Raw genomic sequence first — 13,457 nt, forward strand, 5'->3', positions numbered from 1 at the left:
ACAGACAATTTGCTGATGGAAGCTAGACACCAATCAGGGAAGAGTCACATGACCAACATTCGTCAACTACAGTCACGTGATACAACCTGACCAGATTTGATTAAAATCACGTGACCTACCCCAACCAATCACATTCTAGTAATAAACGGCTGCCACTTACAAAAGCATCATCCTAACAATGAAACTTAAACTTCATCCAGATCTCAAATTACAAATTTGTATAATTTTAAACAGGGCCACTTCGACAAAGCGATGCCAGCGCTGGGGTGATTATATCCTATCTGGGAGTTACGATCACCTTAGCCTTCGGATCACTTTGGGACCCGAAACCCAGTGTCACATTAGACAAAATAATGACAGCATGTTTTGAAACTTAATATTGACTTCAGCAGTAGGTATCAAGAAAAATCTTATTCGGGGCCATTGTGTGGCGAACAAGACTTGGGTGCTTATGCACCAGCTTGAGAATGTCTACATATAGAGAACACAGTGGTACCGGTATCTCTTTACAGTGTTGCTCTCTGAGGAAGACTTAGCAATGTATTTGAAATTTGGACATCAATAATAAAAACAAATGTCCAGGCTTATATGATATCGATTTCTACAGAAGTGGCATGTTTCACATGTGCCAAGATATATTCCACATGCTTCTGGACTCCTGAAAGAGTATACTAAAATGCTAGACTTTGACAGCATGTTTGATGTATCTCACAATGCCAATATGTTACCAGTGAAAGGATAAGATAACAGTAACAAATGGATATTTTAGATATTAAAAAAGTTAATTCCTTATTGTGCAGGTTTCATGTCAGACATAGTTAATCCTGTCACATCATCTCAGATTTGTAAAGAGGACTTTATATTTGGAAGATAAATCTTTTTATCAGAATAATGTTTTAGTTGCTTTAAATTTTACAGTATTTCAGTTACATGATTGTTGGCACACAAATGGAGGAAAACCCACAAGCCAAGATCATAAACTGGATGAATCTGGAGTTCAAACCATTGAGCAGTGGATCCTTACATGCTAAGGGACACTACTCTGCAAATTGATATGTAGCACCTTAGAAGACAGTGGCACCCATGCTCCCTGCTGGGAGGAAGGTATGGCAGTAATAGTTAAGACCTTCAACGACCATTAAAGAAAAATACTACTCCGATAAAGTTAAGGAGCTCACGATTTGTTTCCTATGACGACAGTAAATGTGTTCTCCTTAAGTTCATTTGAGTAGTATATGCCATGTGAATAAACAAACCCTCATACCCATGTATGATTGGACTCACTGAAACAAAATTCAACAAATAATATAACCACAGACATTGAAAAATGGGATTTTTTAAAAAACAATTTACTGATAATAATAAAAATGCAATAAGAACAAATTGTTGTAAACATCAAGGGCCAAAATGTCAATTAAATGGAGGACATGAATTTATATGATTTCTGAATTTCCTAAACTTGACCTTTTAGCTCTCAATAACGCCACCTACTGCAAATGCATTTAAAATGAAAAAAAACTTGGTGAACAATGTCATAAAGAGAAATAAAACAACAAAAGATTGTGGATAAAGCCAAGATTTACATACAAAACACTTTTGAAAGATAAAACATTCAAGGAGTAAAGTGCATACTTGCCACTATTAAATGCAAAAGACATCACAAACATAGTTTTAATACCAGAAACAGAAACAAAAGTATCTGGAATGTCCAAAAGTTTCTTGGTGGACTCTTGAGGTCAGTACATATACATGAACAAACAAAATAGCATACAAACATAACACTTTTCAACTAAAGCCTTTTTGTTCACAATTAATTACTAATGCAATGCAATCTTAAAATTTATATTACCTTCTAAAAAGTTACTTTCAGAGCAAGATAATTAGTTTTTGTTGTTGTTTTTAAAAGTAAAAACAGAGTCAAAATACCACTATACTAGGGTCAAATAATAAGCGGTTTATGAAAAATGTTGTCGTTGTTTATATTCTAAAGAGAACTCTTGGTATTTACTTTAGCAGAATATATATCCCCTAAACATTTTCAAATACTAGCATTACTTGACTTTTTTAAAGGGAGACTATGCTCAGATCAATTGGCAGTCCTATAAAAAAACTGTTTTCTTTGTGATTCATGTTTAATGGCATGTATCTTGATAGCAGTTAATAAATACCTTCATACAACACAGACAATGTCTCATTTTGACATTGTTAATTAGAGAATAGTTTCATCAAAGAAAAATGAAACCAGTTACCACTGCCAATACAGCATTGTGTCAATGGTTGCAGAAACAATTCCTTCCGCAAAGAGAGTTTTGATTGCAAAGTCATATGGTTAAGGCATTGCAGGACTCTAGAAATGATTTTTCTTATTCTATTACAAGTCTTTCAGGTTGGCAAAGGCAAAAATATTTCTGAAACAGGATGATTTTTATTACTGTTTCTTCTATTTTCTTAGTAGTTTTGTTCGAGGGATCCATGAACATGAACCAAATGAAGAAAGAGGGCTAACTGCAACATAAAACCTGACTGTGAATGGATACGGCTACCTGACCATAGATCAAAGTCCCTCTTAAAGTGTTGCAGCCCAAGGATAACACAACAAACGTTTCCTTCTCAAATTTGAACATCCAAAACCTGACTGACAGCTTCTCCTCTATACTACCCTCACAAAGTCAATAGTTAACAGCATCACCATAGCAAGTATGCATTTATAGGCAGATCCAGAGAGGGGTGCAGGGGTGTGCACCCCACCTTTTGTCCTGAAAGTTTATTACATAACCATTGAAACTCTTGTGAAAATGAAGTGTGCAACCACCCCCCACCCCCCGGACCCATCAACAAGCAATATCCGGCCCTGGTATTCAGGGCTTATCTACATAATCACAGCATAGTTGACTAGTGCCAATCATGTGACTTAGACACACCATCTTCACCTATTATTCATCGTCTATCAGATAGTTCAACCATGTTCTGTTTATTAAATCTGATCATCAATTTCATTTGGGCAAATGTCACAGCCGATATTTATTCTCTACCTCACTCGCTTTGCATGATGATGCCATTACACCTCCATTACAGATCCTTCAGGTGAACTTTTAAACAGATCAATTCTCACGCTGGCTTCTAAGCTCTTTGTTCAAGTGAACCATTTAGATCAGCAAATCTGATTACTGTATCTCAGTAGCAACAATAACAAAAAGATACCACCCCAAATAACAAAGAAATACCAGTTCACAGGTAAATAGTTAATGCCATGCCAATATATTGTCTCTGACATTTTTTCACATGGTTGATATGGAGAGCCATGGCACAAACACCTAATAGTTACTTTCGTTTAAGGTATATTTTCCCTCTGATTAGGTATTCTTTTGTTAAGATCCAAATTCTGAACTGAAGTAGTAATAAATATATGACCCCAAAAATGCTTTTGAAAAGCTGACATCTGATTGGCTCAAGAATCCATATATCCTTCATTTAGATTGGATAAAGAGTTTGCTAATAGTTCACCTGGCCTGACCATCTATGGACATGTGATCACATCATCATGCAGAGCAATATCGTATTGTACCTACAGGTCTGATTTCAACCCTCATAGCATAAATACTGAATACTGAAATAAATGTCTAAGAGTTGTTACAAACTGACAAACCTTATTCAGCAGGGGGAACAAATTCGTAAACTATGTATTTTGCAATTAAAACATAATACTAGTTTTTCTAATTACTATATATTAGGTTAACAAGAAGCTAAGTATTTTTGCAAATTCTTGAAACTTAGGTTTTGTATATTTACCAAAATCTGTCAGACAGCAAAAGTTGAGGTTTTAATTATACATGTACATCTTAATGAAATAATGGGGTTTAAAAGGATATATCTTAGGGTAGATGGATTCCCATTACATGCTAATTAATGTTAACAATGAAAATGAAGGATTGTCTTGAAGTGACACCATCTTAAGTTTGAAAGTGGATATATATATTGTAATTGTTTGAAGGACAAGGTATGACAAGGTATGACAAGGTATGAGAAAGGCTCTCCTTAACCCCCATGATCTGTATAATTTAAGAAAATAAAGAAGTCTTATAGTAACCGCTACAAATGCTGTCAGACATGTTCGTATGAGTGAGAACTAGACTTCAACACATGTTTAGACACACAACAGTAAATTTACATATGTTAGGCTAAAACATGCCGCTAAGCCTAATTTTAAGGTTTTTAAAAATATTTGAATATGAGCATTGCTTTGACTTCAGCTGATATTCACGGATGTAGATAAAGACAGTATTTACAAATTGTGCCAAAATGTTCTTCTGGCACTGTGGTCATACCGACTTACCCAACATGAAACTTTCTCTTGAATTCAGAATACTATCTTTCTGTAAGCAATTTATGTGTAATTGAAAATCTTTGGAAGAAAGAAAAATGAAAGCTAAAGATATATAAAAAGCCAAGTTGTCAACCATTTGTACATGTCTGATACTCTTACTATGATAACTAGAAAGTTTCCCTAACCTTCAAGATCGATATTTCCACTGGGTCAGAAACAACCCATATCCTGCCTCCTTCTTTCACTGTTAGTAACTTTTCATTTCAGTCAAACATGTCGCAGCAGAAAGTAACGACAGTCTTCAAAGGTGTCAAAATACACCGGCCATTACATTGTGAGGTGAGACTACAGTACAGTACAAAACTGACACCTAATGACAGCCATGGTATCCAATCAATACCCCAAATTGTAATACACAAACAACTTCAACCATCGCCTCTGACAATACAGCCAGACTCTCAATATAAATACAGACATAACAAGTGGAAGATGATTTAGTGACTTGTAGCACCGGAATCACAAAACGCACAACCAGTGTGCAACCAAGGAAGTCATTGCTTAAATCTAGTCATTGGGGCTTGTCTGGTTCAATGGTAAGAAATACAAAAGCACAAACACCTAGAAATGCATTAAATCATGTGAAGAATTTAACCCTAAATTGACAGATTTCTTGGTGACTAGGAAAGTTATTGATTACACTTGACTAGTGTAATGGTATTCACAAGACTAGGATACTGTGATCTCTTCATAAAGACAGGGCACCAAGCTCCAATGACCAGATTTCAGCCCATCCGTTCCTGGTGAAAACCACATACACATTACAACACTGGTCTGGACCAACCACAACATTCATCCGTTAAGGAGATTCTTAAAGAATTGTGCCCAAATATTGGTAAAACTAGTGCTTCTGCTTGTCCAGTAAGTTACTTTGAACAAAAGAGCTGTGAATGACCATTGGATTACATCACACATAGGGCACTATTTCTTGTATGTGTGCCACAGCCTTGTGATCTAATCCACACATAGCTTCAGTATCAGGTGATGGCTAGACTTGCTAGTAGTCTATCCCAGCAGCTGGCATTAAGAGACTTTGGTGAGCAATACAGATGTGTTATATAGATGTGTTATATAGATATGTTATATAGATGTGTTATACAGGTGAGTTACCGGCAAGTTATTCATGTCATCAACACCTTCTTTTCAATGTCAGACTGAAAATAAATACATGTCACTTGCACACCCCAAAATTTATACAAACAAAATACACAGTCCATTTAATTTCAAGATACTATTTTGAATAAAGTCTACACTGAAAAGCAGTCCTATGTACAAATCTAAGTACTGATCATGGAGGTCTATTACCCAAACTATGATAACTGACAGCTTTGAGGAAAAACCTGACCCTATCTGACAAGGATAGGATAGAATTACCCTCTGTCAATAAATTTCTTTCAAAGAAGTCAATAGCAGCGATCTGATCATGCTTGCTGCAAATAACAGTGATCTGGTGCACATCTGCGACCACTTCACACACAATTCAATAAACATTTGAATATAATTACTAAAATAGATTACAAACAGAAGCTCAAGTATAAAAAGAACCCTTGTGAATGAGATATGGAATAACAGGATTCCATGACATACTTGTGGACACAATATGCCAAGTGCTCTCAATGTGATGTGTTTGCATTGGCGGAAAAAATGTTAAAACTCATTGTGGGGCATTAGGTGCTGTCTTTTGGGAAAATGTGTGTGCACCATACTCAAGAAAATAAGGTATCTATAGAATAACCGTGGCAGGCTACCAGACCAATACAGAAACTGAATCCTGGGATAAATCATACCATTGCTTACAGGAAGAAAGTTGTGGTTGATCCAAACCATTATCATAAAGTTATGGACAAACATGAAGATAGCATGTGGAGACGTGAATCACAGATAGACAGGAAACAGTCCTGAAATTACACTTGAGTCCATCACAAGATTTATATACATATACACTTAATCTCTCAGCTGAGCCCTGTGATGCCACATGTAACAATTCTACCACCCAGATTCTGAACCTGATTGTTACTGTGTGATGTCCTGCTACTTGGTTCAGACAACAACAAAATTTAAGATTTTCATGCAATTTTCAAAAATATCAGAATGTTACTTTTTAAGAAACAAATGGTTCAAGGCTTGAGTGGACATGAAATATTGATGGATTTATTTCATTGAAATCAAAATTGTTTTACTACGTACAGGTATACTTCAACAATGACAAAACAAGGCGACACATTTTCTTCATGTGCACAAGGCCTTTCGGTTAACTTAACAACAAGTTGTACCTTGCCATGGATTCAGCCGAGAGACAAGTTCCGACCCCCACATGGCAATATAATATGGCAAGCTGTTATGGTACAGTCACGAAGTTCAGTTCCAGGATAAATAGATACCGATTGTCAAATTATATATACAAATACATAATAGAGTTAGTATAAGTAAAATAATATTTTTAAGTATTAATGAGGCATTGAAAAACTCAATTTGAATTGAGGGATCATGTCAAAGTATAAGTTATCAATTTAAAATTTCAAAACTTTTTGAGAAATACTTTATTGACTTAGAATGTAAATATAGAATGCTGATTTCAACAAATTTATTAAACTTACAGTGAGTAATTCTAACTTGTGGCAGAACACCTGACATAGAAAATCTGATTTTTAAAAAAGATCTGAATGGAAAAACAATACACCTCATTCACTAAATTATTTCAATCACATACACCTTATCTTTGACATGTCAATTTTCACCAGGATATACATTATGTTTTTGAGATGGCCCCTGAAACAGGTCAAAAAATAAATACTGTTTGTATCTGAGTTATATAAATATATTACACTAGTATGGCTGCAGGCTCAAATAGTACATTGCAACATGTCCACTTGGCCATAATAATTTGATTTGTCTAATTTCTTTTTAAGTTAAACGGATAATGCCGTAAACGTAATATACTCATAGAAAAAATAGACAAAAACCCTCCTTGACATTGTCATATGACTGTAGGTAATCTCCTATTTAATCACAGAATAATTTCAGTCATAGGTTGCCTATTACTTCTTTTGCGAGTGTATTTACCTGTTCTAAGTTGGAATAAACTCAGTCAAATATGAGATTTTCTCAAGGCTTACATATAATCTATGATTAACTATTGACAACAATAATGATGGTGATGAATAACTATAATAATTCAATCATATGCAGGTTGTTTTTATAACATGAGGGGTTGAACATGCAGTAAGACAAATGATTACATTGTCATGTTGAAACATTCAGCTGTTAATCAAACAAAGCTATACGCAAGCACTGTTTGACAGTGGCCTGCAATATGGCATATTTTGGCAGCCTGTGGTATAACAACCTCACCCAGCATTACCTACAATGGTTTTCCCAGAACTAGAAATACATTGATTTTTGTCTCCCACAATTATAATGTAAAAGCAATAAGTGTCATATATTAAAATAACTTTATGGTAAAGTAATTTCATCTAGGGTCATACTTGTCCAAGCATCTAAGGAAAAACATTTACAAGTAAAACTGTTTTGGCTTTTCAAAAGCATAGACCCCAGAGGTTCTGAAAAATGAAAGAGAGCATTTTGGTGTGAATGTTGGCAATATGAGTCCCACTGCGTAAATGCTCAATGCTTGACTCCTGATGGCCAATGACAGATGACATAGTTTACATTAACAATTACCTCACAATCCAAACATACTCAGAGGCAAGGACAGGCTACAGCCATCATGTATCATTTTCAACTTATTAGCACTTATTAGATAATGGCGTAGTTTGTTTGTTGTTTCAAATATCTTAATTACAGTTCCACCATTGTCTCTTTTGACATGGAAGTTCAACAACATTTTCATGTCTATCATGCTGCTGTCTGACCCAGTAGTCAAACCTCCAGGATACGAGAACTTGAATTGGTTATTTTCATGACTGGTGCTGTAACCTTTCCATGCTAAGAATAAATGGGAATAAAAATCAATATATTTCCATTTCCAACAGGACTTCATTGGGATCATCATAAACTATCTACTTCAGTTTCATCACCTCAAAAAATAGGTATATTTCAACCTCAAGGTTACATTTCACTTTCTGTGACACATCTTACAATGAATTTCAGCTGCACGGGGCAACTTCGTGACATGTTATCTCTACTACATAGGCATCAATTTCAACATACATTCATCATAATCAATAACATATTCAGGTTAAAATAACACCACCATCCTCTTTCAGCTCAGGCGTGCAAGTGCAAAATGACAGTGATTGACAAAAGAGACTCTTGACAAATTTCAACAATACAAAACTGAACATAACATGTCATTTCAGAAGTTGTGTCGGAAGGTTTAAAAAGCTAACAAACTGAGTATAATGGGAGACATTAATCTTGTACTAACGTTATTCCAAGGCATTTAAAACAATGCCAATTTTTCTATAATGCTGATAGGTGGAAACGATAAATATTGCATCCATAAATATAATAAAGTTCATTTAAGTAACTAGTGTAACAATAAAAATAATAATGATGAAATGATAATCATAAACAGAACTGTAATCTTCTTGCTTATGAAATTGGTATCATGTGTCCATGTGTCTTTCAGAAGTAATTTGAATAAAATCAAGAGAAATAACTCTAATACTCCGACAAACCAATCATGTTTGACAAAACATAAATCCTTTGATCTCTGATTATATAGTCACATTATATAGTTTGTCTTGATTAAAGGAGAATATCTTCTTGGTATGTAAATATTATTTTGTCAGTTCAAACTTGATATTATTTCTGTCATTTTGCTGAGATCGGTTATGTTGTTACTACAAATAACAACATTAACTAGTCTGCCCACAAGGAACATCCAGTAACAAACATTGAAAGCCCAGCAGTAAATAACAATCAGTATGGTTAAATAATCAACATTCACAGACACTCACCTCAGAACTGAGATTTGTTTAAATGGAGAACCATTCTAAGTGTCCCTGTATACATGTACAGTATTGAATTTTTTTTGACCACACACAAGATGCCAGATGTAAGGAACCATAATTTACAGAGAGCACAATATGCTGCAAAATCTGTTAAGTTGCAGTGTGGGAACACGTATGAAGGAAGGATTCTATTAACGTTTCCTGTCATTCCTGATCATATCAACACCCATCTTTGTTAATCTAGTACATGTATATTATCTCTTTCATTATCATCATTACTATTGAAAGACAAAAGTGTCAGAATTAGACGAACCACTGACCACTGACCACCCAGCTCCCCTCAATTTGTGTTCCCGTAAATTTGGCACCAAGCAAGTATTTGGACATGTCAGTCTGTTCCCCCAAATTTGGGCTCCCGTAAATCTGGCATCAAGCAAGTATTTTGACATGTAACCCTGTTCCCCCAAATTTGGGTTTTCTTAAATCTGGTATCTAGAAAGCGTTCAAACATGGTATGATATTTCCTCGAACCTTCTGGAATAGTCCAGAGCAAGACAGAAACACATACTTGTACTTGGCCAAAATGACTCTGTCGAAGTGGTTGCACACAGAGAGTAAAACTTGTAGTTGGAATTTTAAGACTAAATGAATGTATTTGTACAAACTTGATTTTAAAATGAATAGTCACCAAAACAATGTGAAAATATATCCACCACAATGGTATCCAGAATTACTAGATGAAATGATATTTCTTCTGTTTCTTCTGAAACCAGGACTTTTGTCGACACTGCCTATGTTAAAATCAAGACATTTTACAATGACTCAAAAATCAATGTACATAATATGTCTCTTGTTCACACAAAAAACATTTGTTCAGAACCACTCTGCAATGCAAATTTTAAAGAACTTGGAAAAACATTCCTTAGGAGAGTCATCCTACATAAAACACCAAGCAATCACAAAACACAGTTGCCATGAAAGTAATATCAGTCATTAGGCAAGTATGATGCTGGATTTTCACTTGTTTCCATTCATCAGGGAAATGGTCGTGCAGTATCTCATGTCCACAACATTCTTGAGCATTTTAGAACGGAGTTAACAAAAATAAATATTCATATAAAAGAGTATGATGTTTTTTTCTATCTAAAATTCACAAAGGCCAGACTTTTTATAAAATATGATCACAGATTCATCACCGTTCATCTGATCATAATATAATAAGAAATGGGGAAAAAAATGTTTAAAGCACTCCAAAGAAACCAAACTTTCATGTCCACAACAGTTTGTAGACTTTTCCCCGCCTAAAAATAACGACAAACCATAACTTTTTGCACAAAATTCTGTATACCAGAAAGTAAAAAAAAATCTGGCCTAAGATTACATGGGTATCCGACTTTCTACTTTATCATTTTGAAATAAAAATCATTCACAGTATTCAATCTAACAAGTGTTCCTAAGTCATTACAAACATATTTTTGAGACCCACCACCCTCTCCAATACAAGTCACCTTAAGCTCCATCACCAACTCCCCTGTAACTTATGACGAGGACACTTCTGTTAGGTTGAATACAGTAATTGGTGTTAATACAAAGACCTCTATAGGTCATCTGCTACCTCTTTGGTATATTTTGCCTCCAAGTAATATCTTGTTATAACTGAGGCTGCTATCGGTGACTGACATCAAGGCAGCATATACCAACCAATCAAATGCAAGGCACGGATGACTGATTAGGAATAACTTGACCTGGGAAAAAATGGCTGCCATCTTCTTGCTCTTGATAGATGATTCTCTTAAGCTGATTGAAGAGATGACAAGTTTGTGGAAGTTGGTGAAAATGATTTTGTGCTGCTTTAATTACACCGGAGCTGTTTGCAGCCTTGGAAACCAACACTAGGACTAGTCTTTATCACTTCGCCATATATGAAAACTAGCAAATATAGCATAAAATAGTGCTTCCAGTGGCACCACAAGGTATTAAGCTGAAAAGGAGAAAATAAAAATGTTTGCGTTGCCAAGGATATGTCATCACTAGGAAATGAGTTTTTGTGCAACATTGTGTTCATGCGTATTCTGGTTTGAACTTGAGATAGTTTATGAGGCGTGCTGGCAATGGGAGTCGGGAGATGACATCTGGAGGGAAGTGTTGCAAAATACGAATACGGCACCGATTCTGCAGCGATCCATACATCGGCAGTTTGTAGATCTGAACATGGTCAATGGTTGTCTCCATGTCATTGAGAACTATAGCCATCCGACTGCCACAATGGGAGAAAATAGGCATGTAGTTTATTGGGCAAGAATGCAACCCACACGCATAGCGGTGGTATTGAATGCAGTGCAAAGTACGGGCATTGTCACCATCAAAAATATAAATGCTCAAATCAATTGGCTGGAATCTTCTGGCCTTCTTCTCCCGACAGTGGCATCCACTTGTTACCATCAAGGCCATGATGAGATGTCCATCTCGAGAAAACTTCAAATCCTTGAGATTGGGATCAAGGCTTCTGTGGACATCATCAACCCGTGAGTTTGTGGCAAGGACGTCCCATGATCCAACCTGGACTAGACTCAAGCTATTGTCCTCACCATGTACAAAACTGGTGGCTGCAATACGTGACATACAAAATCGTGGATCAAAGGCAAATAGAGAGTGATTGTATGGCGGTGAGATTTCACACATCAGTTCCCGAGTCTCCAGACTGTACAGTTGAAAAACAAATGCGTTTGTGTCACTCTTCAGGGAAGGTATCTTAATCATACACATGCTTCCATCTGGGCTGATTTCTCCACGAACAGCCTCATTCACAAACTCGACAGACTGCTTCCCGAAAATGCCTACATACTTATTCACACCCAGATCTATGATTGCAAATAAGGTCATCAAGTTTCGAACTAGATGTAGCACAACTGTGTTGCTCTTATAACACAGCACACTCTTAACATGGAAGTTCTGTATGGAGGACAGGTGAGCAGGGATGTGGTTGTACTCAAAGTGCTCGGCCATTTTGGTAAATTTACTCTTCCTCCGAAAGCTGAAGAGTGGTCCAGATTTGTTGATATTGATAATACCCTGTCTACTGGTACAGAATGTCAAACTGCAGTCCTTATACAGAACACCGTTGCACAACATTGTCGTCTCTGAGAACCCCGCTGCTTCTGAAAAAGTTAACATTGATTAGTCTTCTGGAAACTACTATCAATCCTGAGCGGGCATTAATATGTGGTGGAAGTGATAGTGCCCCTTGCTCGCATCAATACGGCGACGCATTTTTATCTGGACGTGCTGCAGTATCAGGTATGCTGCACCTTCATACACGTGACATACATGACATACACGTGACATACATGACATACATGTGACATACACGTGACATACACGTGACATACATGACATACACATGTACAACATACCTCATGTTAATCACTGTAATTAAGTGCAGAGAAAGGGACAGCCAGGTGTGCGAGAAAGAATTGAGACGGCACAGCACAGGTTAATGAATCAATAACTTTGTCGGCACTTGTGCACGTGCTTCTCTAACACCTGGCTGTCCCTTTCTCTGCACTCCTCCCTCGTAACAAATACTGAACTGAGTCAATATTATAATGATAGTTTGTTAAACAACTTTTTTAATTTTAGGACATAAATTCTGCAAACAAATCACAGAGTTGGTCTGATATTTTGATAATGATCAGCGTTTCATTGAGTATTATATGTTTATTAGTTTTTGAGTTAGATTGCAATTCATCGGTCCGCTTTTGAGCCAAACGAACTATAGTGGCTGCAAGAGTTGTATGTTCCCCAGGGAGTTGAGATTGATAATATGATGTGGCATTGAGATTGACATCCAGTGATCGAGGGAAAAAATTCCAGCGCCTTGAGCATGTGCTAGTTATGTGGATATGTGGGCTTTATAAATATCCTACAATAATAATAATAATAATTTTGATGCAGTATATATACATTTACTATTAGAGTTAGTTACTAAATGTATTTATTGTTGGTATAGCATCACAGATCACAGCTTTTGTTATATGTCATTACTCGCTGGCTTGGTTGACACATGTCATCGGTTCCCAATTGCACAGATCGATGCTCATGCTGTTGATCACTGGATTGTCTGGTCCAGACTCGATTATTTACAGACCGCCGCCATATAG

The 13,457-nt window shown here is 36.2% G+C and overlaps 1 protein-coding gene across 6 annotated transcripts in view; it reads right to left on the reverse strand.

Annotated features, from left to right (window-relative positions):
• Positions 1–10,135: 10,135 nt before the first annotated feature.
• Positions 10,136–13,457, reverse strand: part of LOC124263797 — a 41,070-nt gene continuing 37,748 nt past the window's right edge. For 5 of the 6 annotated variants that reach the window (XM_046698512.1, XM_046698506.1, XM_046698511.1 and 2 more), the window contains exon 3: positions 10,136–12,455. In XM_046698512.1, the coding sequence (XP_046554468.1) occupies positions 11,359–12,455 (1,097 nt within the window). In that variant the 3' untranslated portion in view covers positions 10,136–11,358. The remainder of the gene's footprint in view (positions 12,456–13,457) is intronic. The other variant, XM_046698509.1, reaches the window with a different exon arrangement.

Source organism: Haliotis rubra, unplaced genomic scaffold (genome assembly GCF_003918875.1).
Source record: "Haliotis rubra isolate DU_JTF1 unplaced genomic scaffold, ASM391887v1 Scf9, whole genome shotgun sequence".
Lineage (NCBI taxonomy): Eukaryota > Metazoa > Mollusca > Gastropoda > Lepetellida > Haliotidae > Haliotis > Haliotis rubra.